Source organism: Podarcis tiliguerta, assembly GCF_965153285.1.
Source record: "Podarcis tiliguerta genome assembly, chromosome: 16".
In the NCBI taxonomy this organism is placed as follows: Eukaryota; Metazoa; Chordata; class Lepidosauria; order Squamata; family Lacertidae; genus Podarcis; species Podarcis tiliguerta.
The window spans coordinates 22,620,485-22,647,105 of record NC_139549.1 but is presented as its reverse complement, the minus strand read 5'-3'; the positions used below and the strand labels follow the sequence as shown (position 1 = coordinate 22,647,105).

The 26,621-nt window shown below is 46.0% G+C and overlaps 2 protein-coding genes across 2 annotated transcripts in view; both read left to right on the top strand.

The window, feature by feature from the left end:
* Positions 1-563: 563 nt before the first annotated feature.
* RPLP0 (ribosomal protein lateral stalk subunit P0) lies at positions 564-6,834 on the top strand. The gene is made up of 8 exons (XM_083418904.1): positions 564-605; positions 697-801; positions 2,709-2,884; positions 3,220-3,307; positions 4,069-4,215; positions 4,942-5,127; positions 5,511-5,651; positions 6,612-6,834. Exons 2-8 carry the CDS (start codon positions 748-750, stop codon positions 6,765-6,767), a joined length of 948 nt encoding a protein of 315 aa, XP_083275030.1. The 5' UTR covers positions 564-605; positions 697-747; the 3' UTR covers positions 6,768-6,834.
* A 1,779-nt stretch (positions 6,835-8,613) lies between these two features.
* The window catches only part of GCN1 (GCN1 activator of EIF2AK4), a 61,458-nt gene continuing 43,450 nt past the window's right edge, over positions 8,614-26,621 (top strand). The window contains exons 1-20 of the mRNA XM_083417500.1: positions 8,614-8,691; positions 11,599-11,701; positions 11,926-11,989; positions 13,367-13,498; positions 13,897-14,005; positions 14,842-14,940; positions 15,185-15,319; positions 16,000-16,068; positions 17,852-17,960; positions 18,726-18,800; positions 19,383-19,511; positions 20,360-20,410; positions 21,012-21,110; positions 21,235-21,408; positions 21,513-21,665; positions 22,717-22,809; positions 23,574-23,649; positions 24,006-24,165; positions 25,022-25,211; positions 26,410-26,534. Coding sequence (XP_083273626.1) covers positions 8,674-8,691; positions 11,599-11,701; positions 11,926-11,989; positions 13,367-13,498; positions 13,897-14,005; positions 14,842-14,940; positions 15,185-15,319; positions 16,000-16,068; positions 17,852-17,960; positions 18,726-18,800; positions 19,383-19,511; positions 20,360-20,410; positions 21,012-21,110; positions 21,235-21,408; positions 21,513-21,665; positions 22,717-22,809; positions 23,574-23,649; positions 24,006-24,165; positions 25,022-25,211; positions 26,410-26,534 — 2,163 coding nt within the window. The 5' untranslated portion in view covers positions 8,614-8,673. The remainder of the gene's footprint in view (positions 8,692-11,598; positions 11,702-11,925; positions 11,990-13,366; positions 13,499-13,896; positions 14,006-14,841; positions 14,941-15,184; positions 15,320-15,999; positions 16,069-17,851; positions 17,961-18,725; positions 18,801-19,382; positions 19,512-20,359; positions 20,411-21,011; positions 21,111-21,234; positions 21,409-21,512; positions 21,666-22,716; positions 22,810-23,573; positions 23,650-24,005; positions 24,166-25,021; positions 25,212-26,409; positions 26,535-26,621) is intronic.

Sequence of the window (26,621 nt, the reverse complement as noted above, 5' to 3'; positions counted from 1 at the left end):
CTGTTCCAAGAAGGCATCATCTATGTCCTCCGTTTGGCTTGGGGATCTATAGTAAACTCCCACAATGAGGTCACTATTAGGGGTCGCTTTACCTTTAAGACCTCAAAATTCCTATCACACAGCCATGCAAGCCTTTGAGAGGCAGAGATGCAAGATGGCATCAGAGGAAAGGAGGGAAAGAAAGAAGGACAGAGGCCAGTGTTGGCCGCAGCACCCCTGACCATTCAAGGCACCCTGGTTGAAAACAACTGGCCTATATAGTTCTCTCTACATCTATGTGCGTTTCTGCCCCAGCAGGGGGAGCATGCCTCTCTCAGCCTGCACAGCTGCGAAAGCTTCCTTTCCCTTTAAAAGGCGGGAGAGGAAGTTTCTGGGTATTTGGAAGGATGGCTCTTTCTGCCAATGAGAGCTGAGAATAGCACTCTCCCTCCCCACGCTCTCCCGCCGCTTCCTTTCGTCATCGGCAGGTCTGTCCAATCCGCAGCGAGAGGAAGGGGGAGGAGGAAGCTGTTGCTCGCCGCCGATTGGCCGCGACGCTCGGGGAGGTTATAAAAGCGTGTGGCGGGGGCGGGGCCAGTTCTTTTGCTCCACGGAGGCCTCGTGAGGTAGGTGTGTTGCTGGCGGCGGGCCGGGGAGGCCTTTGGGGCCTAGGTGGGGCCGGGCCTAACCGGAGCCTCTTTTGTCTGTCCTCTGTAGAGAAACACCGGAGTCTTTAAACCGCTGCCGTGCGATCCTTGGGTCACCGCGATGCCCAGGGAAGACCGAGCCACGTGGAAGTCAAACTACTTCCTCAAGATCATCGTGAGTCCTTCTGGTGGCTTGGGCGAGAGGGAACAGGGCTGATGTTCTTATTTCTCCCGTTGGAAACCTTTTCTCTGTGGCACAAGTGAAAAACGAGTCAAAAAAGTGATGCCGGCGAGGGTTTCTCTGAGCATGTACAAAGTACCATTAGCTCCTAGCATCCATTAGATGCCTCATAAAATAAATCCTTTGGGGGCCGTGCAGAATAATAAAATAAGATTTAAGAACAACACTTGCTCACTATTATTATTATTTATCACTCCATGGAATTTATCTCGTGCTTGATTTTAAAAACAGCGACAACCCTTAAAAGCAGTTAGTGATAAGATGTCATCATCAATAGGTCTAGCATAAAAAGAGCCTTGCTGGACAAGGCCAGTGTTCCATCTTAGTTCAGCATGAAACCCGCAATTTGAGCACAACAGCCCTATTCCCTTGTGTGCTTTACAGCAACTGGTATTCAGAGGCATTGCTCCCTTAGACTCTGGAGGCAGAGCATAAGCACCTTACATTACACCTTGCAGGAATCATGTAATTAATTCCAAGAGAGATGCCTATGATTATAAGTACATTGTATTATTTGTCCCGAAAACTATTGGGCACAGAAATTAAGTTGGGAAAGTAATAGGCAGTAGGAGATGCATTCTTTCACTAGGTAGAGAGAGCACTTTTTAAAAAGTAATAAATTACTGTAATCACAAAGCAGTGTAGTCTGGTGAAAGTAACCCTCTTTGTATATTCTGCAAAAACCTTTAGTTTCAAAAGCGGCAGCAGAAATAACAATAGACAATTAAAAAACATTTCCCTATGTACAGGGTGCTTTTCTATTTAAGTTGAGTGTATAAGACCAAACCTGCTGGGTAAGACCAAAGGCCCATCTGTCCAAAATACTGTTTTCATAGTGGGCAACCAGATGCTAATGGGAAGCCTGCATGCAGGACCCAAGCACAACTCTGCCCACTTGTTATTCTGAATGATATTGTCTCCATGATTAGTAGCCGCTGATAGCCTTATTCTCCATGAATCTGTTTATTCCCCTTTTAAAACAGCCAAAGTTGGTGGCCATCACTGAATCACCTAGCAAATTCTATGGGCTCACCACACCATACAGCTCTGTCCCTATGTTGCAGCATTGTCTCAAGTCTGAAATGTTGGAGTCTTAAGAATAAGGATCTCTCAGTGCATACAGAATACAGTGGTTCCTCGCAAGACGAAATTAATTCGTTCTGCGAGATTTTTCGTCTTGCGAAGCACCGCTGTGTATTGACGGTTTCCCATAGGAATGCATTGGCGGTTTTTTAAAAAAGGCGCAAGACGTTTCGTCTTGCAAAGCAAGCCCATAGGAAAATCCGTCTTGCGAAGCAACTCAGAAAACGAAAAACTCTTTCGTCTTGCGAGTTTTTCGTCTTGTGAGGTACCACTGTAATGTGGGATTGTAGCCAGACCCTTTCAGTGATGCATGGTTGGAGCAGGGCCTAGATTGTACTATCATATTGCAGTATCCAAGATCATAATATGAGAAGCAGGAATCTGATGGTCCCTCTGAGTGTGTACAATAAAGTGTGACCACAGTTGGCCCATAGATCATAATCAGCATAAATTTGACTACAGGAATGGTGTAGTAATGGGCAAGATAATGTATATGAAACACAACGCACAAAAATGCTAAGTATTGTTACTGTTACTAATTAGGCTATATGCAGAATTTCATAAGCGTTAAAAGTGATTTGTATGTGTTAACTTGATTGTGTGCCACAGAGAAAGCCAGCACTTTCTGTTCCGAGTTAATTTTTAAAATTTAAACGTTACTCCTGTTTGATGTTTGGTATCTGCATCTTACTGCAAGCAGACAGTGTGCTAGCCCTAAGTCTGAAAAGGTTTTCTCAGGGTTTGCTTTCTTTCCACAGCAACTCTTGGACGACTATCCAAAATGCTTCATTGTGGGAGCAGACAATGTCGGTTCCAAGCAGATGCAGCAAATCCGCATGTCCTTGCGTGGGAAGGCCGTGGTCCTGATGGGGAAGAACACCATGATGCGCAAGGCAATCCGGGGACATCTGGAAAACAACCCTGCTCTGGAAAAGTTAGTGATGCAGCATTTCCTAGATTCCTTTGCATTAGCTGTAAAAAAAAATGCATTTTTAAAATAAGATTGAGTCAGTAAGTCCTTTGTTCAAAGCTTGAGCTGCAAATTCACTAGATGGCCCTCTATCAGTCTCGTGGCCAATCTCTGCAGCATACGGATAATACTGTCCTACCTTAAAGGGTTGTTGCAAAGGTTATTGAGAGCATGTATGTAAAATTTGTTAGTTCTGCAGCTGGATGTTATTGTTACCTGCCTATAATTTTTGTTTGTTTATAAAGAAACCAGGTTAGAAATTGGATGTTGCTAATAGAACACGCCTTGTTTCTCGTTAGGCTTCTGCCTCATATCCGTGGTAATGTGGGCTTCGTGTTCACCAAGGAGGATCTGACTGAAATCAGGGACATGTTGTTGGCCAACAAGGTAAGTGGTAACCACAGGAGGAAGAGAGTGGCTCTTTTCACCTAAATTGCCCCAACCTGGTGGTCTCCAGATGTTGTAGAGTACATCTGATATAACAACAACAAATTTAATATTTATACCCCGGCCCTTCTGGCTGGTTTTCCCCAGCCACGCTGGGCGGCTGCCAACAAAATATTAATGCATTAAAACATCAGTCATTAAAAACTTCCCGAAACAGGGCTGCCTTCAGATGTCTTCTAAAAGTCAGATAGTTGTTTATTTCCTTGACATCTGATGAGAGGTCATTCCACAGGGCGGGCGCCACCACTGAAAAGACCCTCTGCCTGGTTCCCTGTAACCTCACTTCTCACAGTGATGGAATCACCAGAAGGCCGCTGGAGCCGGACCTCAGTGATAAGGAAATAATAAGAACTTGCTGGATTAGGCCCATATAGGCCAGTGTCCTGTTCTTACAGTTGCCAACCAGATGCTCCAGTGGGAAGCCTGCAAGTGGGACTTGAGTGGTTTCTCCCCTCCTGTGGTTTCCAGCAACTGAAATTCAGAAGCTTACTGCTTCCAGTAGTGGAAGAACAGCAGCCACTGTGACTAGCCTTATCCATTAATTTATTAAATTGTCTTTAAAAACGTTGGGGACCATCACTGCCTCCTGTGGGAGTGAAATTCCATAGTTAATTTCACCCCTTTGAAGAAGTACTTACTTCGTTCCTGAATCCTCCCAACATTCAGTGCCAAGGATGACTTGGGTTTTTTCCCTCCCTCAGGTACCAGCTGCTGCTCGTGCAGGTGCCATTGCCCCCTGTGAGGTCACTGTGCCAGCTCAAAACACCGGCCTTGGCCCTGAGAAGACCTCCTTTTTCCAGGCTTTGGGCATCACCACCAAGATCTCCAGAGGCACCATTGAAATTCTGGTGAGTACTTAGTGGCTGTCTATGGTGATTGTGCTTATACTTCTATTGTTTTTTTTAAAAAAATCAGCTACCCCAGGTTTTCATGAGAAGAAGGGCAAGTTAAAAGGGGTAGCAGGACAAGGAGCACTAATAGGAATGTATACTCCCAAGGCTGGAAGGATAAACCCCCATTTGGTGGTCTGAAGATCTCACTGACCTTTCTACGTTTCAACGTGTATCTTAACCATTGTCAATTTTGTTTGGCTTGTAGGGCAGCTTATATTAATAAATTGTCTTAAGTGTGTATAGGGGGTTATTGTTTTGTTTGTAATTATGTGATATATTTTTGTCTTTCTATATTGTAAACCACCCTGTGTTCCTTGAATGAAGGGCAATATGTAAGCGTAAAATAATAAGTCAGGAATGATTTATTGCTAACATGAGCTGATTATGTTTCTTTCTTTCCTTTTGTTCATTTTTCAAAATATAAGTGGTGTGTGTGAATGATACTCACTTTCTGGAAAAGTACTTGACATGACTCACTGTTTGAAATGAATGAAGCAGAGGGACCAAGAGGGACTTGGCCTTAGCCGGCCTGACAGGAGAGCCTGTTGCTTTCTCCTTTCAGCACTTCTGACTCACCTGGACTAAACATATATCACCTTGCTGAGATGGTGTACAATTATTGTTCTTGTAAAGAAGCTGCTGTTTAATTTGCTGGTCTTTCTCCCCCCTTTTTTTTCTCAGAGTGATGTGCAGTTGATCAAGACCGGAGACAAAGTGGGTGCTAGCGAAGCCACCTTGCTGAACATGTTGAACATCTCCCCCTTCTCCTTTGGGCTCGTCATCCAGCAGGTGTTTGATAATGGCAGCATTTACAGCCCTGAAGTCCTAGACATCACTGAAGAGACCCTGCATGGGCGCTTCTTGGAAGTAAGTGATGCCTCTTTTGATTTGCATGGTCAAGTGGTCTGCCTTGGCTTGGTCTGATTCAGTGGAAGGCAGCTTTGTTGTGCCTGAAGTTAACCATCCCATATCCACTTATCCTAGGAGTAAGCCCCACTGAATTTGATAGGACTTCTCAAAAGGCATGTATAGGATTGTGTTGTGAGTGTTCCAGAAGCAGCTCTGAAAATTGCTTCCTTTGTATGGGTGTGTACCTAGTTTGAAGTCACTAGGCTACAGGTGGGAAGTACAAATGCCAGAAGTTGTTCATTTTGCATTGTGAATTTGGGAGAGTAAAGGGAGCACCTAAAACATATTGGACTTGCCTTGGGATGAACAGGAGTAAAGACGTGCACTTTTTCTCCTACCAGGGTGTTCGCAATGTTGCCAGTGTTTGCCTGCAAATTGGCTACCCGACAGTTGCCTCTGTGCCCCACTCCATCATCAATGGGTACAAACGAGTCCTGGCTGTGGCTGTAGAGACTGATTACTCTTTCCCATTAGCTGACAAGGTAAGGATGATGATATGTTGAACTGGATGATGAGTGCATAATGTTGAATTGGCAAGAGTGGTTCCAGTGGCTACAGCTTTCCTTTTTTGTATGTGTGCATATATTATTTGAATTTTACATATAAACGTAATTGAGAGCAAGCTAACATAGTGTGCATCAAGGTACAGCTTCGAAACATTACCGAACACCCAAGCACGTCAGGTGCTGTGCTACAATTATATTGTTCGTTTTGAAATTATTAGGTATAGTAATAAGTCTGTGAACCCCGAAGTCCTTGAATTCTCCGTTGTCAGTGTATAACCAGACAGCTTAAGACTCTGAAATTCACAGGTGTGGAAGTTGTATTATTGCCCTCCCTCCAAAAAAAAAATCACATTTTTCACATTAAACCTTATGTGTGAACTGCAACTTAATCTGGTTTCTTGTGATTGTACTGTAGTTTTTGAGGCAGGTTTTGCAGAAAGTTTGGAGAAGCCCATGGGAAAATTCTACCACAAGTTAATCAGTCATTCTTTGGTTCCTCCAAACCTCTCCCCCCCCCCCCCCCACAGCTGTTTTAAGTGCCCCAGCAAGCGTGGGTTAGGGATGATAGGAGTTGTAGTTCAGACACACCTGGAAGGTCAATAGTTCCCCACACCTTCAAACGTGATCCAACATAAATAGGGAGATTGTTTAGAGGAGAGCTCGTCTATTTTTGAATCGGGGTGGGGAACCCTTTTCACCTGTAGGGCTATATTTGCTTCTGATGGTGGTGCATGTACCAGTGGTGGGAAGGGCAAGAGGCAAAAGTGGGTGAAGCAACAAATGCATTAGTTTCTACACACACTTGAGCACCCCCTCTATCCAGGCAAACATCCGAGTTCAAGTGACACATTCCTGCCAGCAGAAACCGTTCATGGTACAAAGTGCCAGTGGGGGGTGTATGAAGCTGACTTTGCTTTTTTAAAAATTTCTCCGCAGGTAAAGGCCTTCCTGGCTGACCCTTCTGCTTTTGTGACTGCTGCCCCTGTGGCAGCTGAGGTTGCAGCTCCTGCTGCAGCAGCCCCAGCCAAGGTGGAGGCCAAGGAGGAGTCTGAAGAGTCTGACGAGGACATGGGATTCGGTCTCTTCGACTAACTTTCAGAGTTTTGTTGCCAATCAGTCGGAGCAGAATGAAACAATAAAATAAAAGTACTTCTCTACACACCCATGTTGCGTCATCATTCTTGGTTAGTCCTCTGCCAGGGGGAAGCATCAACTTCAGTGGTTATGGCCCTCCTCCTGTTATAAAGGCAGGGCTATTCAACTGAATGCATGCCTGGTCCACAGTGACCTCCCCCTTCCACAATTCAGGGGACCACTTCCTTCCACAATTCTAGCCCTCCCTGATCTGAAGCAACAAGGCTTTCAGAATTTTTTTTCCAGCTCAAGAAACTTTGAATGATCTGCAATTTTGCATATCAGAGTAGTTTCGCCCTGGGCCTCTTACCCCTTGAGCACAAAACTAAGGGAGGAATGTGTAAATTGGAGATAAGGAACCTTTGGACTGCTAGATGTTGCTGGAATGGGCTGAAGCCCCAGCATTGCTCATTCTTTGCCCCACGGAGGTGAAGAACTAAAACCCCATTGTTAACTAAAAAAGAGGACATAATAAGTAATGACCAACTCCTGGGTAATATCCTATATTGTATGTATGTACATAAGTATTTTCAAGCTGCTTTTCCGGACAAGTCCAGCCTATCTTAGGGGTTGTGAGGATAAAATGAGCGAAGGAGAACCATATATACTACCTTCAGCTTCATTCAGGAAAAAGGTTTGGGTATATTGTGAGTGAGTGAAGAATATGGCAACCACTGTGGAGAAATGGATGTTTGCTTTGAATCAGCAGGGTGGCTATTGCACATCCCTACCTACCTAGCAGGGATAGGCTTGAGGGAAGTTAGGGATGTTGTTGTTTAGTCGTGTCCGACTCTTCGTGACCCCATGGACCAGAGCACACCAGGCACTTCTGTCCTCCACTGCCTCCCGCAGCTTGGTCAAACTCATGCTGGTAGCTTCGAGAACACTGTCCAACCATCTTGTCCTCTGTCGTCCCCTTCTTGTGCCCTCCATCTTTCCAAACACCAGGGTCTTTTCCAGGGAGTCTTCTCTTCTCATGAGGTGGCCAAGTATTGGGGCCTCAGCTTCAGGATCTGTCCTTCCAGTGAGCACTCAGTGCTGATTTCCTTAAGAATGGAGAGGTTTGATCTTCTTGCAGTCCATGGGACTCTCAAGAGTCTCCTCCAGCACCATAATTCAAAAGCATCAATTCTTCGGCGATCAGCCTTCTTTATAGTCCAGTTCTCACTTCCATACATCACTACTGGGAAAACCATGGCTTTAATCATGGCATGGGGCAGGAACCGGCAAGCCACTCCAGTATCCCTGCCAAGAAAACTACATGGACAAAGACAACAGGCATATAAGTTAGGGATACTCCCTAGTCATTATGAGAGATGTAGCTGTTACAGTCTGTTGAAACATAAGCAGTCTTGTGCTGCCAATTTGTGAAAGCCTTTGTAGATGGTAATCCTAGTTTTTTCTCCATCCTTCCTGAACTTGCTTTTTCTCCTGCTTCCCGTTCCATTTTTGTGCTGTCTCTCGGGCTCTGCCCTCTAGTGTCAAATCATCTTCCTGAAAAGCCACTTGGGAAACTTTGTTTTTATGCCTGGGGAGTGGCACAACTTGCCCCCTATTACTAATAAACAGTCGTCCACATAAACTTATACCATAATGAATTTTTTATCTTTACTGAGTTGACGAGACTGGGAATTAACGGTGGCAATTTAGGTAATTTACAGTATTTGGAGTGCCTGCATGTAGGCCGCAGCCTCTTCAGCTTAGCCACCACAGAAGGCGCGGTAAAAGGAGGTTAGCTTACGTCAGCCTGCCTCGCTCCTCCCCTCCTCCTAACAGCTCAGCAGGGAACTTCGTGACACCATCAGGCTGCGCCCAACGCTCCCCGGAAGTGACGGAGGATTATTTCCGGGTTGGAGCCGGCGCTATGGCGGCTGACACGCAGGTGGGTGCTGCTTGAGGCGAGGCGAGGGGCGGTGCGAGGAGGCGAGAGGAATGGAAGCGAGCCATGGGGAGGCGAGGGCGGAAGGCAGCGGCTTTTCCCTCTCTGGCCGCGGGGCCGCGTCCTCCCTCCCTCCGCCCAGCTGCGGAGCCCCTCGGGCAGGGCTGGGGGAGGGGGAGGTCAGTAGTTGGAGCCCGTCCAGCTTGTCTGTTGGCTGTCAGAGGGGGAGAAACAGGTTCCAAGGAAGATAGGAAGCGGCCTTATACCACGCCAGACGCCACCGAGCAGGAGCCCTTCTGCTAAAAATACAAGCAAGATTCCAGTCCTCAGGGTTCTGGAGAAAGTCCTCGTTTAAATAGGAGCCTGCTTCATGCTTAACCAGACTGTTGGTCCATCTAGCTCAGTGTTGTTAGCTCAGCGGCGCTCCACGTTTTCAGACAGTGACTCTTCCAAGCCTTGCCAGGAATTGAACCTGGTACCCTTTGCATGCATACTAAGTTCTCTGTTGTTGAGCAAGTACTGCTCCCCAGGAACATAAGAAGCTGCCTTATACTCATGGCTCTAACAAACTTCCTTTTGTGCCTTGCGTCTAGGCACAGATCTGGGATTTCCAGGTCCGTTTTGGAGCAGGTTTCCCCCCTTTTCCCACTGTTTTCCATGGGGAAACCTGACTTTTACCACAAATAGCAGTTGGGTTTCCCTGCACATTGCGGTTTGCTCTGATTCAGTGATAAAACATGGGTTTTCCTGGTGAAAGTTGCATGGCAGTAAAACAAACCAAAAATGCACCACTGCTTAGACATGGACCTGGAAATCCCAGACCTGTGCCTAGAAAACATGGAATGAAAAGGAGTGTGGTTGAACCCTCAGACCATTGGTCCATATAGCTCAATATTGTCTGTGCAGAATGGGTTTCAGACAGGAGACATTCCCAGACGTACTTAGGGATGCCAGGGATTTTACCGCCCCTGCATCTGTTTCTTACCTGCCCTTCACCATAAGATCCCAGGGTTACAGTAATTTTAAAATGTAGTGTTGAAAATAGTTTAAAACAAATTGAGCTTGGGAGCTGCTGCTTGGAAAAAAAAAAAAAGCTGTGTAACTGAGCCACAGTTTCTAGTTCTCATGGTTCTGAATTAAAGATTGTTTTTAAATAGAAGAATAGGAAGCTGCCTTACAATGAATCAAATCATTGGTCGATCTAGCACAGCGTTGTCTGTCTGCAATGACTGGCAGTAGCTCTCCTGGGTTTTAGACGGGGAGTCTTTCCACGTCCTACCTGGAGATGCTGGAAATTTAACCTGGAGCCTTCTGCATAGAAAGTATATGCGTCACCACTTAGCTACATCCTTTACCACTAGTTCACTATTTTCATGCTTACAGCAGTTCTCCAACTGTCAGTCTCTTATTTGACAGTGGGCATAGCTTAGTGGTACAGCACTTGCTTTCCATGCAGAAGATACCAAGTTCAGTCCTCTCTGTTAGCCTGGGGAAAACTCCCATTGGAGGTTCTGAATAGCCTCTTCAGGGTAGCCAACATGTTGCCCTTGAGGTGGTGTTGTAGTACTCCAACTCCCATAGTTCCTGAGCATTGGTCATACTGGCTGGGGCTGATGAGAGTTGGAGTCCAACAGCATCTGGAGGGCACCATGTTGACTACCGCCAACACCACAGTTAGATGAATCAAAGATCTTACTCTGTTTAGGCCAGCTTCATATGTGGTGACAATGTGACAAACCTGTTGGGTACCTTTGTGTTTTCTGCTAAGCGTAGTTCCTCTTGGAGCAAATGAAATTTGAGAAAACACAAAAACTTTTCTAATATAACCACTGCAATACACTGCATTGCGACTTTCCTGCTGGGTTGCTAGGGAAACCAGACCTACAGGTAGAGCTACGGGAGAATAGAAGCAGATGGAACTGGAAACATTTAGTGGACAGACTCTGCCAGAAATAGGCTGGATTTGAATATCTCCTCTGTACCGAATAGATGGCTTTGAGCAAACTGCTAGGAGTCAGCCTGGTCAAGCTCATGAGTTGTTAAGGATAAAATGGGATAAGACACAGGAAAGAGCTTTATACCATGACAGGCTATTGGTCTACTCAGCTCGGTATTGTCTTCACTAGCTGGCAGTGGCTCTCCAGGATTTCAGACAGAAGTCCTTCCCAGCACTGCCTGGAAATGCCTGTGATTAAACCTGGGACATTCTGCATGCAAAACAGATGCTTTGCCACTGATTTTCTGGCCCTTCCTTCAACACACACGAGCATAGGAAGATGCCTTATATTGAGTCAGACTACTGCTCTATCTAGCTCAGTATAATGTCTATGTTGTGGGTTTCATATAGCAGTCTTTCCCATCTTTGTCTGGAGATGCCAGATATTGAACCTGTGACCTTCTGCATACAATGCACATACTCTCCTTTCTGACCTACAGCCACCCCCTCATCCATCTCTGCCTTGGCTTGTTTTCCTGACCAAGGGTGTTATGTCAGGAGGAGTAGCTATCCAAGGGTCTTGTTCATTTATTTTATTAAATTCTACTCTCTTTTTCTTGATTGGCTCCCACTAGTTGTTGGCTCACTAGGAGGCAGACCCAGCACCTGTCTGTCATACCTTTTTCAAAATTTGATACTGTGTTAAGACCTACAAAGAAATAATGAGTAGTAAGGAATCCAGTCAAAAACACTTTCAGGTGTAACTGGCAACTTGATCTGATGCATGTTAAGTTTGCAAGCTGATGCACACCTACCTGAGAGTAAGTCCCAATGAACATTTCTCAAGAAGAAAAAAAAAACATAGGATCAGGGTCTTAGTTCAACCAAAGAGCTCTAATGTAGATGTACATTGGACATCTGGAGAGGACTAAACTGGAAACCCTTCTCTCCTTCCACCCCGACTGGCCGTTTAGGTTTCCGAAGCACTGAAGAGATTTGCAGTGAAAGTGACCACATCCAGTGTGAAGGAACGAAGAGACATCCTCAATGAACTTGCAAGATGCATCACTGGGAAAGGTATTCATATTGCGCCACAGAAAGGCTCAGTCACTAGAAATCTCTGGGCGAAATCTGGCCCCTTCATTGCAAACTTAGAAGCAAAAAAAAGTTCGTTGTTTCATATCCATCTCTTGCTAAAGAATATGAAACAAAGTCCTGCAATCTGAAGATTCTCAGGGCAGCACACATTTTATAAAATGCACATCAATACAAAGATCATTAAACCCTCTACCTTGTTTCAGATCTTCCAGAAGGCGCTGTGAAGGGCCTCTGCAAGTTGTTCTGCCTCACCCTGCATCGATACAGGTAAGAGTGTGAGCTTGGAGTGTCAGAAGATATTCAGAAAAGACTAACCAAAATAAGGGCTTGTAACAGCTGCTCTCTGAGGAAAAGTTAACAATGTTTGGGACATGCGGGAGGTTTTCTTCCTCCCTCCCTCCCTCTGTGATAGCTGTTTATTGGCATTTCTGTTTGATTCTTGTAAATCAAAGTTGAGAAACCTTTTTTTAACCTTGAGGGCCACATTCTCTTTGGGGCAGCCTTCCAGGGGGTGTCATGGACTGGCTGGATTCAGGGAAGTGGTAGGAGCACCAGATGGGAAGAAGACTCAGAGCCTGAGGATTGGTGGTGGGACAACAATGAGTGGTCAGAGGGAGAAGACTGGGAAGAGAAGGTGTCGGAAGCTGAAGCTGTAACTGGGTTTAGGGAGCAGAAAGAGGCTGTGGCAGAGAGCAGTCCAGAAGTGGCGGCTGGAGAAGAGGAGGCCAAGAGGCAGAGATCAGACAGGCTGCTGAATAAGCCAGGGGGTCTCCCCCTCCTGCTGCAACCGGCTCCCTTCCCCCTTGGTCACCCAGAACCAGAAGAGGTATGAAGAGGGCAAAGCAAAGACTGACAAGGTGGAGAAGGCTCAGGGTGCTTGGGAATAACCCGGGGGAGGAGGAGTTTCAGGGAGCCGTGGGAAGGTGTGGACCTCACAACTGTGTCATTGAGGCAAGACCTACTGGGAAGAGTTGGTGTGCTCACTAGGCCTGAGCTGTTTTGCTTCTTTGAATAAAGAATTAACTTCCCCGACACCTTGTGAGTTATTCCTGACCTGCTCCCGACTCCTGCCTCGACAGGTGGGCAGAGCAGTAAAAGTGAATCTTACATTTGTACAGTACGTACACTTACTTGCATGCACCCTGCTCCAACCTCCATCCAGGCAAGCAAGAAGCATTATCAGAATTCAAGGGCATATTCCAAAGCACAGACAGAAACACCCAAGAAAAGCAAAACAGAGCTGGTTTGAGGGGTGTGGTCTGGAAAGGGTGTGGGGCCTGGTAAAAGTCTCAAGGGCCAGGTAGAGAGGCTGCTGGTGGTGCACATTTGACCCCTATGTCGGAAGTTCTTCATCCCTGATGTAAACATTTGCCATGTTCAGTGAAATAATTATTTTTAAAAGACTGTCTTATAACAATCCAGTAGTCGTCATTGTTTACCTAACTGAAAAATTACGTTATGTGTCTTTCCGTTTCAAAGAGACATCGATATTGAGGTCCAATACTACGCAGATTTGTTTAAATTTACTTAATAGGTTAATCAGTTGAAACATAGCTTGTTAATAATGTAGGCTGGTAGGAAGGTGCTTGCAACCAGATAATCAGCTGATTATTTCTGAAACCCTCCAATTTCTTCCCCCATCAGAGATGCAGCCTCCCACAGAGCCCTCCAGGCAGCGCTTCAGCAGCTTGCAGAATGTCAGCCGGAAGCAACTGCCAAGAACCTTCTGCAGTCCCTGCAGTCTTCAGGGATCAGCAGCAAGTCTGGGGGACCCAGGTGAGAGTCGGAATTCAGTGCCATGGCATTTTGGGGAAGCATTTCTTGAAAAGGTGGCAGTCTGCTTCCCAGGGCCCCTCCAGACACCCTCTTTATTGTGCATTTGTGACAATTTGCATTTGTAACGGTGCGGGGGCAGTTATATGTGATTCCTGCTTTCAATGCTGTTTGCTCCTGCAAAAGCTTTAGGGTAGGCATGCTTCTTCATTTCCGATCACCGCATGCCTTGTAGCTTCCTGCTGAAACCCTGTAACTTCTTATATCACAGATATTACAGGTTGGGAGTTTTTTGGCTCAGCTTTTGTTGCACTCAGGAGAGCAATAATATAACTGTTAACATTATTGACTGTTTTTCCTGGAGTTGAGGCCTCATTTCCTTCTCGCTTTTTCTGTGGCAGTAAAAGCAGTGGATCTGCGGCATTGCAGGCCCTCTCCTGGACTTGCCTGCTCGTTCGTATTGTCTTCCCCACACATGAGAAGAGACAGGGAGAAACCTGGGAGAAACTGGTAAGAAACCTTGATCTCCACTTTTTGATAATGCATCGTATATGTGTATGTTGCAAAGCAATTAAAATACAAAAATGAAAAGCAAAAATGAAAAGAATTAACCACACCCTCTGCATGAGATGAAGTCCACATCCCAATCAGATGTCCATTCCACATCATATATCCAGATTCCATAGGTACACAAAGAATGGCAGAAAGTAAAGCAACCAAAAATGCTTGTATGGAGTATTTTATACTCATTCTTCACTGTATACAGAATGAAGCAAAATAGCACGGGTGGCACTGTGGTCTAAACCACTGAGCCTCTTGGGTTTGCCGATCAGAAGGTCAGCGATTTGAATCCCCATGATGGAGTGAGCTCCCGTTGCTCTGTCCCAGCTCTTGCCAGCCTAGCAGTTCGAAAGCATGCCAGTGCAAGTAGATAAATAGGTACTGCTGCTGCAGGAAGGCAAACAGTGTTTCTGTGCACTCTGATTTCTGTCACGGTGTCCTGTTGCGCCAGAAGCAGTTTAGTCCTGCTGGCCACATGACCCGGAAAGCTGTCTGTGGACAAACATTGGCCCCCTCAGCCTGAAAGCCAGATGAGCGCCGCAACCCCATAGTTGCCTTTGACTGGACTTAACCATCCAGGGGTCCTTTCATTCTGCACTTCATTCCATTCTAAGTTTATTGGCGTGTTTGTCAACAAGTGCAAATTTCCATACTTTTTCATCCCAGTTCATTGAAGAGACCCCGTCCATACTTTTCCAGTCATAGTTACGCTGAAGTTCAGCAACACCTGGAGGACCAAAGGTTCCCCATCATTTATACTGGTCCGTTATCTCCTTTTTAAACAGGTGGAAGTTCAGTGTCTGCTGCTGTTGGAGGTTCTGGGTGGCTCTCGCAAGCCAGTGGTGGACGGGGCTGTGAAGAAACTGAACAGGCTGTGGAAAGAGGTGTTGTATACATCTTCTGAGAGCATGAACAGATTCTGATGATTTTGGTCATGGGTGGCCAGTATGGAACCCTCCCGATTATTGTTGGACTGCAACTCCCATCAGCCCCAGCTAGCATATCCAGTAGTTAGAGATTGTGGGAGCTGTAGTACAACAACATATGGAGAACCCGTGTTTGATATCCCCCAATTTGAGCTCCTTGAATTAGCTTCTTGGTTTTGCTGATTTGATGTCTTCTCCTCAGAACCCTGGGCTGGTGGATCAATACCTCTCTGTTATTCTCAGCCTCGAAGCCAGCCAAGGCTACGCAGGCATGTTGGGCCTACTAGTGCAATTCTGCACCACTCAGAAAGAACTTGACGTCATTAACCGATACAAGGCAAGTACGCCAGGGCAGCCATGGAGAAAGATGTGACTAGTTAGCAGGTTGCCAGCAGGGGCATGGGTTGAGCTTGCACCCAGGGTCAGAATCAGCCAGTGGTGGAATCTTAAATCAGGTTGTGGAGAAGTGGATCCAGTCAGTGGCTTGCATCCTTATCTCCCCAACCCACAATGCCATCAGGTGACCTGTTTTTGCCCATGTTGATGATCAAGCAGATTTTTTGGGCTTGCATAGCCCCTTTGACTCAGCAACATCTTGTAGAATTCCCTTTATAGGGGAGGTTGGTGTGGCTGGGCCAAATTGTGCGGCGAAGGCAGGGCACTGGTGAGCCTTATTCGGACGGATTCTAAGATTTTGGAGGCTCTTTCTGGTGGGGGAGGTGTCAGTCCTGGGGGGTGCTACCTTTTAATATCTGAAAAAGTAAAGCACCTCAAGTTCAGATTCCTGTCTGTTGTGCATCAAGTACCAGAAATTCTTGCACATTTCTTTCCGGGGAAATAAGGATGGTGTTTGCAACTGTGCCTGTGAAGGGGGTGGGGGCTCAAGCAGCGGTGGGGTCCCAAGCCTCTAAGCAGATACTTTGTAGCCTTGGTGAACTGCTACAGCAAACCCTTGCTGTTTGTCCAGCGTAGTGGTACATTGCTGAATGATTATAACAGGTGTTCTGTCTTCTCTAGAGCGCCCTCCTTGATTTCTACATGAAGAACATCCTGATGAGCAAGACAAGACCTCAGAAGCACCTGCTGGTGAGAGAAACTCCTAGCCTTGAGCATCTAAGGCTGCAGTCCTAACTCCACTCACAATGGGAGTAAGCCTCATTGAATTCAATAGGACTTACTTCTGTGAGTAGACATGGTTAGGATTGCGGCCCCAGTCAAAAATAGTTAGCTGGCTCACTGGGTTAAGTCTGCCACAGCAAACACAAAACAAGAGTATCTTGGCACTTTTTAAAGGCAGGCAAATTTATTGTAGTGGAAGGTTTCATGACCTAGGGTCAGTTTTATCAGATGAATGGACTGTTTTCCTTAGTTGTCAGGCATGCATACAGAGAAAAGAACTGGAAAGCCATGGAGGAAAATGGCTGTGAAATGTTTCCAGCGTTTCTGCGCTTTGCTCAGCTTAATAATAATAAATAATAATAATTTTTGTATGCCGCTCATCTGGCTGGGTTGCCCCAGCCATGCTGGGCAGCTCCCAACAGAGTATTAAAAACACGATAAAATATCAAACATTACAAGCTTCCCTAAACACGGTTGCCTGAATACAGACATTAGAAACAATCCTTACTTAAAAACAACCCTTGCTGTCAGAGCTGGCTCCTGGTCCCAGCTCACAAAGGACCAACGCTAGCCGGTAGTAAAGTATCAAAGTCTTTATTGAAGAATAGTTTCCATTTCCAAGCCTCAGCGCCCCAGCTCTACGTCCAGGGTCTAGACCGGCGAAGCTCCATCTGAATCCCCGCCCCCTGTACACCAGTTTAAGACTCTAATCCTACTCCACCTCTTCCTTCTCTCCTTTCTCCTCTGGGTCCTGCTGCCCCCCGGGGTCTCCTCCCTCCTGGACTCCTCAGACGCAGACGTTGACCCCCCAGACTCCTCCCGCTCTCTTCGGCGGGCTTTAGGACTTGGCTCCCTACCCGGGCTGCCAACTGTGCCGCCTTCCTGTACATTTGAACTTGGCGCGCGCACGCGTTTAACCTTCCTCTTAACCGTTTCCTCGCTCCCTGACGGAGGCGTGGTCAATCCTGCCTCCTGTTCTCCCGCTGGTAGTGCGCCGCCTGATCCCGATGCCTGGGACTCCTCCCCCCTACTGCACTCTGGTGTGGACGCTGGTCCGGATTTCCAACTGCTGCTCTCTGAGTCCCCTCTGGCCCCTTCTCCCTGAAGTGCCCCCCTGGGTACTCCCCTTGCCCTGACCATGGGAGCCCCTTTTTGTGAATCCTCTGATTCACTCGAAAGACTCAGAGACCTCGGACCGCTGTCATCGCTGACATTTCCTTCGGACTCCTCCCCTTCGCTCTCCATTTCCTCCCTCTCCTGTGCCTCTGCTCCTGAACCCCTGACACTTGCGTTTTGAATTTCTCTTACCTGTCCTGGAATTTTGTGAAGAGTGGATAAGAAACAGTTATGCTAGGTGCCATCATAGTCTTCCTGACTTGTAAGTTAAACACCCATATTATTACTGACTGGAAGTCAGCTTGCTGGATGGGAATTTGTGCTCTCCCTAGGTGACCAGGCAAGTGGCTATTAAACTGTGCTTAATTATTTAAGTTACAGGTAGGTAGCTGTGTTGGTCTGCCATAGTCAAAACAAAATAAAAAAAATTCCTTCCAGTAGCACCTTAGAGACCAACTAAGTTTGTCATTGATAACGTTGGTCTCTAAGGAGGGGAGGAATTCTTTAAGTGTAAATTGCCTTTGGACCATGGTTTGGAAGGCCATGAATAAATTGTAATAACAGCGGCAACAGTAATATTTGCACTAAGGATCCCGAGCCGCGTATTGCATTAAAGCGGGTGGGTTTCTTGCAGGACAACTGTGCCCCTCTGCTCCGCTATGTGTCTCATACTGAATTCAAGGACCTCGTCTTGCCAGCTTTGCAGAAGTCCCTCCTGCGGAGCCCTGAGAACGCAATTGAAAGTGAGTGGCCCGTGGAAGCATGTGCAGTGTGTGTGGGGGGGGGCATTGCAAAGGAAGTTTGCACCAAGCTGATTTGTCAGCACCTGAGACCCACATAGTGGCTCTTCATTGCATGGGGGTCAAGAATGAGCCCCAGCTGGGTTAGAGAAGCAGCATTTGGTTCTTGATGTCCATGTGTGGGTGGATCTGTTTTAAGTTTATGCAATAGGCCATTCATGTTTTTGGCCTAAGGTACAGATTCTGTTCATCCGTGGTGGGAACATGTCACATGCCAGTGTTGCATTGGAATTCTGTGTTTCATTAGATCACATTAGATCACTCAAAATCTTCTGGAATGCCCTGTGCTTTTTTATTTTATTCACAGTATTAAAAAGCAACTTGCCATGTAGGTATTAGACAAACATACAATTCTCTGCAAGTAGATAAAAACCAGGGGGTTAACAGTTTGCTGGATTATTTCTCTCGCACCCTGGTACAGGTTTCTCATTTTTTAGGAAGCGGCATCTCAAGTGTTTTTGTAGTTCCCAGTTACTTTATTTTGGTTCTTGTGCACGGACCATGAATACTTGTTGTATTCATGTCCCACTTGCAGGCTTCCTTTTGGGGACATCTGGGTGGCTGCCGGGTGAGAGAACAAGATGCTGGACTAGATGGGGCCATAGGCTTGATCCAGCAGGTCTTGCTGTTGTGGACTCTCAGAGATTGGTCCCCGGCAAACCTGTAAGCTAATGAACGTTAACACACTTCTCTCCTTCCTGTCTTCAGCTATCTCCTCTCTCTTGGCGTCTGTGACCCTCGATCTCAGCCAGTATGCTCTGGACATAGTGAAAGGTCTAGCTGGTAAGTTCCATTGTCTGCGCTTACAGAGGCCAGCAGAAATTTTCCTCTATTGCTGCTGCTTTTACCAATGCCGTCCTGTACTGTTGCAGGCATAGGCAAACTCAGCCCTCCAGATGTTTTGAGACTACAGTTCCCATCATCCCTGACCATGGGTCCTGTTATCTAGGGATGATGGGAGTTGTAGTCCCAGAACATCTGGAGGGCCGAGTTTGCCTATGCCTGGTTTTGAGAGTGGAGCTTTGTTATAGTAGAGCAATTGAGAATGGTTTGAAGCACTTGAAGCCTGGTGGTTGTTTGCCATTCCAAGCAGGTGCTTTTTGGGAGGAGAGGGTGCTAGTCTTCAAGGAGAAGGAAACAATTACTCTGAGTAAGCAACCCAAGCATCTCATGATTGGCAGGGGCCAATTTTTAATAGGTGGAGAGAAAATTTAAAAGTTGGGGCGTGTTTGTTTTTCAAAGAGGGGAACTAGGCTGCAGTCATCATGTCCATATCTCTTCTTCCCAACCCCAGTTGTTAGTAAAGATAATTGTAAGCTTCCATACAGCTCCAAAGATTTGAGCGTTTGTGTTTCGATTTTATAGGGCAGTTGAAATCCAACAGTTCTCAGCTGATGGACGAGGCTATTGTAGCATTGAAGAACTTGGCTCGGCAGTGCAGCGACCCATCAACAGTGGAGTCACTTGGGAGACACCTGTTTGCCATTTTGGGAGGTGAGTGGCTCTGATCATTCCCTTTTCTTGTGTCACTTGCACCTTGCCTGGGAGATAAGCAGTGTTAGTCCTACTCACAGTAGACTCATCAAAGACGGGCAGGTAACTTAAGTTCATAGATTTGAATGGGGCTGCTCTGCGTATGACTTAGGCTAAATTCACACCATACCTTTAAACTGCAGTGGTGTCACTTGAAACAGTCACGGCTTCTCCCAAAGAATCCTGGTAACTGTAGGTGCTGAGAGTTTCCAGGGAAACCCCTGTTTCACTCCTAGAGCTGCAATTCCCGGAGTGGCTTAGCAACCAGTCCGCCTTTCCCAGGGAACTCTGGGCATTGTGGCTCTGGGAGGGGAACAAACTACAGCTCCCAGAAATGAAGGCATGAATATGGCCTTAGTTGGATATCGCCCTCTGCCCTGTTTCGGAGTGCACCTAACCTCTGCTTGTGGTGTCTCAGTTGTGGGATTTGAGGAATGGCCAAGGTTGGGAAAGCTGGGAGCAGGCTTAGTTGCATATTCCCATTCTACATCTGGCTTCAGAAACTTCATGCCTCTTCATGGTTCCTGGAAAGCCTTCCAATGGGGCACTTTTGGTGGTGTCCCCCAACCCCCAAGATTTCCTGGTTTGAACATAATCGGACGCTGATTATGCAGCAGGTTTCTTGGCTTGTGCCCTAGTTTGCATGAAGAAGGGAGAGGCAAAGTTTTTTTCCTGTTGGTACCCAGAGCTCATTAATATCTTGGCCTATTAAGCTGAGATGTGATTGTCTACAGCCATAGCATTAAAATTTGGGTTTTATGTCTTTTCGAACTTTGGGTCTACGGCTAACCCACAATTCTTGTTGACAGGTGCCGAGGGAAAGCTAACAGTTGTGGCACAGAAAATCAGTGTCCTCTCAGGTAAGGGAAAACGTCTTGGATTGCCTTAAAGTTGTAGTGAATGTTGGAAGATTCAGGACAGATGAAGTACTTATTCACACAACGCATAGTTAAACTGTAGAACTCCTTCCCATGGGAAGCAGTGATGACCAGCATCTTGGATGGCTTTGAAAGAGGGTTGGACAAATTCATGGAGGAGAATAAGGCTACAAGTTAGCCATGATGACTATACTCTGGCTCTGTGGTTAGAGGCAGTAATGCTTCTGAATACCAGTTGCTGGAGATCAAAGGAGGGGAGAGTGTTCCTGTGCTCAGGTCTTGCTTACAGGTTTCTCAAAGGCAGCCAGGTGGCCACTGTGAAAACAGGCTGTTGGACAAGATGGGCCATGAGTGTGATTCAGCAGACTTTAAAAAAAAAATTTAAATAATCTTTCTTAATTTAAATTACACACTTATACAAAGTATTTACAATCTCATACTTCAAAAAGAAAATGAAAGAAAAAGAAAATTAAAAGAAAAGACTTTTCGATATGTTCCTGCAGATACAGAGTATTTTTCTTTCCTGCTTTCGAAATGCCAAAAGGAAATGTAGCTCTAACCAAGGGAGTTTTTCTGCTTTTAGGGATTGGCAGCTGTAGCCACCATGCAGTTTCTGGGCCTTCAAACCAAGTTGTAAGCGGAACTATAACAGAACTTTTCATCCCTTTCCTTCAGCAGGAAGGTAAGGTGTCTTATTTTATGGCACATGTCAACTTCAGTGATTGGAATGTGATTGTGAAAAGCATACTGTTGATTGACAGGCTGCTTTCTTTGCCCCAGTTTCTTTTCGTTTTTTCTCTCCTCAGTCCATGAAGGCACTTTGGTGCACGCCATCTCTGTCCTCGCACTCTGGTGTAATCGGTTCACCACCGAAGTGCCCAAGAAGCTGGTTGAGTGGTTCAAGAAAGCCTTCAGCCTTAAAACCTGCACTTCCGCTGTAAGGCATGCATATCTTCAGTGCATGCTGGCATCCTTCAAAGGCAAGAACGAGCCTCTTATAGTTCCATTCCTGTGTCTGGGCAATCCCCTCCGATAGCAGGTTTTTGGGGAAAGGCCTCCCTGACTTCTCTTTCTGCTTCCACAGGCAACGTACTTATGCAGGGAGTAGACTTGCTGCCCTTGCTGATGCAGACGGTTGAAAAAGCAGCAGCGCAGAGCACTCAGGTTGCCCTGGTGACGGAAGGCGTGGCAGCAGCCTTGCTGATTTGTAGGCTCTCGGTAGCTGATGCACAAATAGGTAAGGTCCTACGATGTTTAGAAACAAGTTTCCCTTTTTTGATGGGGTGAAGGAACAATAGGTACAGATGAACAATCTTAGCGCAACTGCATAATTCAGGTGTCTCTTTTTCCTCGCCCACCCCTGCTGTCTTCACAGTTGTAAGATCTGGTACAGAATTATTACTCAGAGACATTTGTGGTGATTCACTTACCTGCGTTCTGCACCTGTGGATTTATATAGTTAGTTGTTGCATTTTCCTCCCATCTTTTTCTCCAAGGAGCTCAAGGTGGCATACACAATTCTCTCCCCTGCCACCATTTAATCCCTACAACAACCCTGTGAGGTTGGTAGTTTAGGCTGACAGGCAGTGGCTGTGGCCCAAGGTCACCCAGGGAACTTCATGGCTGAGTGGGGATTCGAACCCTGGTCTTCTAGAGTGTGGTGCCAACACTCTAACCACTACACCAACATTGGCTCTCATTGGATTGCAATGGCCTCAGACCATTCTCCCTCCCACCACCCATTTCCCCCCTGTCTATGGAAGTGTGGTGCTGCTGATCAGCCATCTGAGATTCCTGCATCTCAGTAATTGGTCCTCTCCAATTCTATGATTCCATGTGCCCTGGGTTGTAAGATTCATTGCAGTGTTTCATTCATTTTACTAGTTGTTTTGGGTTGTATCCAGCACAACTGTTTCATTTGCACAACGGAACTTCCCTCTCCTCTCCCGTGGTTGGAGCAGATTTTGGGGGCAGGCAGGGGAAGAGGAGAAGGAAAAGGGGAAATTCCATTATGCAAGCAGAACGCTGTTTGTGCAGTGTTGGATACAACCCTTTGTTTTTTATCGGTTTTATCAGTGTGTTTTTATTTTTGTTTATAGTACTGTGTTAATAGAAAAAATAAAGTTTTATTGTAAGTGAGTCACTTAGGATTTTGCATGCTAAGTGGTATATAAATATAGTAAATAATAGGGTATAGCTTTCTTTATGTAAGCAGTCCCTGTAGGGCTGGTTGCCTCCTCTTCTTTTTGTTATCTACATGGCCACAGTCTCTTTCTTTTCCTCTTCAGAGAACAAACTGAGCGGCTTCTGGCCCCTTGTTCTGGATGAGAAAAAGCAGATTTTCACTTCTGAGAAGTTCCTGCAGTCTGCATCGGAGGAAGGTGAGCTGCATGCCTTTGCTTTAAGGGGTCATCCTCCGGTTTTGCAAAAGGGTTTCCTAAGATGGACAGGCTTCTGTATTTTGGGGCTTTGGGGCACTGTATGTTCTCCTCTTCTACTGCTTGTAGGCAAAGCTGCGTGAGGCAGGTTAGTCTGCCTTGTGGACAAAGAAGATGGGCTACTAACTTTTGCATCTCTCCTTAGTACACTTGCACAATGGATTGTGTTGCCCAGGTCTTTGCTGATAAAGGCTTAATACGCACAGTTCTGCCTCTCTTGTTTCTTTGTTCTTTGGGATCAGATGTCTTTTTTAGTTAATATCTTTAGCAAGAAAAAAATCAACTGAAAACATATGGGAATACTGATAACATCATGGTAAATTAAACACAGTGTAAGGTTGTACATTGTCATGAAACATATTATTCTGGAACATCACAAAAAAATCCTCAATCTCTTCATAAACTTATTGGATCCAAACGATCCAGTCCTTTATGATGACGATAAAACTAAGCTGCTATAAAAGAATACATGTAAACCAACCAAGTGCCTCTTTTTTAATTTTTTTGTTTTTAAATTATTTGAATATTGTGCCGACAATATCTTAGGCAAACCTTTTGTAGCTGTTAAGTTGCTTTTTTGGAAAGGAAAGCTGTGATTCTCTTGGGGAAATGACTTTACGCTTGTGGGATTGTGATTTACTTGCAAGGATGGTGAATGCAACAAGGCTGGTTTCCACACCTTTTGTGTTTTTCCTCCCCTCCTACAGCAATGTGCACGGTTCTGCAGCTGACAGAACGCCTCCTCTTGGACCATGAGCATCGACTACCTGGTGCTAAAGTCCAGTACGTATGGCTTGGTCTCCTTCTCTTGCTTATCATCAAACTCTTGAACCTTCCTCTGAGGGTGAGGGCACCCCCATAACTTTGCACAAAAGGCTGGTACGCTTTGGGTCATGATCACACTGTTGTTGACTGCTTGCCTCCTCCCCATACCAAATCAGACCATTGGCCCATCTAGCTCAGTACTGTGTACACTGACTGGCAGCAGCCTCTCCGGGTTTCCTGATGGGACATTCCCAGCCCTAGATTGAACATGGGACCTTCTGCATGAAAGAAGATGCTGTGCCCCTGGCACATGGCTCTCCTCCCTCCTATCTCTCCCTCTCTCCTTCCCCTCTACCTTTTTTCTTGCTTTCCAGGCAATATCACAAAGCCCTGGCTGCAGTCCTCCTCAGCCGATCATGGGGTGTCCGAAGGCTCGGCCAGCAGACTGTGAGGAAGCTCCTGTCTTTGCCCAGAGGGTTCAAGTTGGCTTATGGGCTCTTAGAAGAGCTGAAAGTAGTGCTCAGTTCTCACAAGGTAAAGTCCCTACAACTTTTGGGACGAGGTCCAGCCTTTTAAAGCCCTCCATCCTGAGGTTCATGGAGGATAAGGCTAATATCCACGATGGCTAGATTCTGTGTCCATTGCTAGAGGGAGCATACTTCATGGGGATGCGGGTGGCGCTGTGGTCTAAACCTCTGAGCCTCTTGGGCTTGCCAGTCAGAAGGTCGGCGGTTCGAATCCCCGCGACAGAGTGAGCTCCCATTGCTCTGTCCCAGCTCCTGCCAACCTAGCAGTTCGAAAGCATGCCAGTGCAAGTAGATAAATAGGTACTGCTGCAGCAGGAAGGTAAATGGCGTTTCCTTACACTCTGGCAATATTGTGCAAGAGAGGGGATTGTTTTTGTTGCAATCAGGTCTGGTTTGCAGACTTCCCATAGACATCGGCTATTCATTCATTCAGCCTTTATATGCATAATTTAGACAACAAGACTGTAAAAGAGAAAAAAAGAAAACCATCCATAAAACATTGATAATCCAGATATATTAAATACATAAAATATCTAAAAGATCCATTAGCCACCATTAAGTACAATTAAGATGTTTTAGATTTGACTTTATCCTTTGCAAGTAGCTGCTTTGAGCTTCAATGGAGTTGCCAGTTGATGGGAACTACAGGAGGGGGAAAGTGTTTCTGTTGCACTCAGGTCGGATCGCAGGCTTCCCACAGACATCCGACCGGGCACTATGAGAACAGGGTCCTGGGCTGGATGGGCCTTTTAGCCTGATCCTGAAGTCAGACTGTGCTTTACTCTACAAGACTTTGATTGACATTGCTCTCTCTACACTCCAGCACTTGTCTTACTATTGCATTTATATTCACGATTTGTCAGGTACTGCCCACCGAGGCCTTGCTCACCGAGACAGGAGAGCTGTCGGAACAAGGAAAGACCTACATCCCTCCTCGTGTCCTCCAGGAGACGCTGTGCATGATCTCGTGTGTGTCGGGGCTGGAGGGCGATCCAGAGGAGAAGGAAAAGTTAGCCTTGGAAATGTTGCTAGTAAGCAATCACCCTTCTCTAGGTGAGTAGGAGAGGGGAAAGTTCCCAGTATGTTGTTCTTTGAAGGAGAACTACATGAAAATGGTACAGATGGTATTTAACTCTGAGTAGGCTTACTAAGAGGGGATGCGGCTGGTGCTGTGGGTTAAACCACAGAGCCTAGGGCTTGCTGATCAGAAGGTCGGTGGTTCAAATCCCCGCGACAGGGTGAGCTCCCATTGCTCGGTCCCTGCTCCTGCCAACCTAGCAATTCGAAAGCACGTCAGAGTGCAAGTAGATAAATAGGTACCACTCTGGCGGGAAGGTAAACGGCATTTCTGTGCGCTGCTCTGGTTCGCCAGAAGTGGCTTAGTCATGCTGGCCACATGACCCGGAAGCTGCACGCCGGCTCCCTCAGCCAGTAATGCAAGATGAGCACTGCAACCCCAGAGTCGGCCACGACTGGACCTAATGGTCAGGGTCCCCTTTACTATTTACCTTTAGGCTTGCTAAGATGTATAATAAGACTGAATCAGGTAAGTGCTGGAGATGCAAAGAGGTGGAGGGAACTTTTTTTCACATGTGGTGGACTTGTAAAAGGGTAAAAGAGTATTGGGAAGTAATCCATAATGAACTGAAAAAAAACATTTAGGAGGTCTTTTCCAAAAAAACCCAGAATCCTTTTCCTTGGGGATAATTCAGACTGAAATTCCCAGGTGTCAAAAAAGGTTATTTATGTATGCTACTACTGTGGTCCGTGTTTGGTTAGCCCCCAAATGGAAAATGAGCGAGGTCCCAACTAAAGAAAAATGGCAACTTAAGCTGACAGAATATGTGCAGCTTGCAGAGTTAGCATATAGAATAAGAGAACAAGAAGAACATACTTTAGAAAAGATTGGAAAACGTTTGTTGAATATATGGGGGGAAATTGTTTACACATGAAAACGTTGGCAGCATTAAGATACATTCAACAGTGTAAATAAGTTTTGATGGATGCAATAACGGAATACTGAATGGTTTAGTTTTTGTAAAAATATGCAGGGATATATGATATGCAAATTGAACCATGGAAAGAGAATAAGGGAAATCCTTGATATTTTGAGGATTTTAAAATTAGTATTTTAAAATGTAAAACAGAAAATTTAATTATATATTTTACTAGTTGGGTATGTGACGGAAGTAGGGTCTGTTGTGCCTCTTGTAAGTCTCTCCCTCCCTCCTTCCTTGTATCTGCCTTTCAGTAACAGGGCAGTCTGGCCTTTGGACAGCCCTCCTGATCAAGATGAAACTGGACCCTGTCGATTTCATCGCCAAGTACCTGGAAAAGATCTTTGACCGGATTGTCACCCAGAGCCCCATGAATAAGGTGACTGGGTTTGATTCTTCTGCAGAGGTTTTCAAGGGCATCCTGGCCCAATAGATGATGAAGCTGCCATAGTCAACACAAACTGTG

What these genes read in the sequence shown, in the direction of transcription:
- RPLP0 (XM_083418904.1), top strand. Translation starts at nt 748, where the DNA reads ATGCCCAGGGAAGACCGAGCCACGTGGAAGTCAAACTACTTCCTCAAG. An exon ending in ACTACTTCCTCAAGATCATC is followed by an intron (nt 802 to 2,708) that starts GTGAGTCCTTCT and finishes TTCTTTCCACAG; the next exon opens with CAACTCTTGGACGACTATCC. An exon ending in CTTTCCCATTAGCTGACAAG is followed by an intron (nt 5,652 to 6,611) that starts GTAAGGATGATG and finishes ATTTCTCCGCAG; the next exon opens with GTAAAGGCCTTCCTGGCTGA.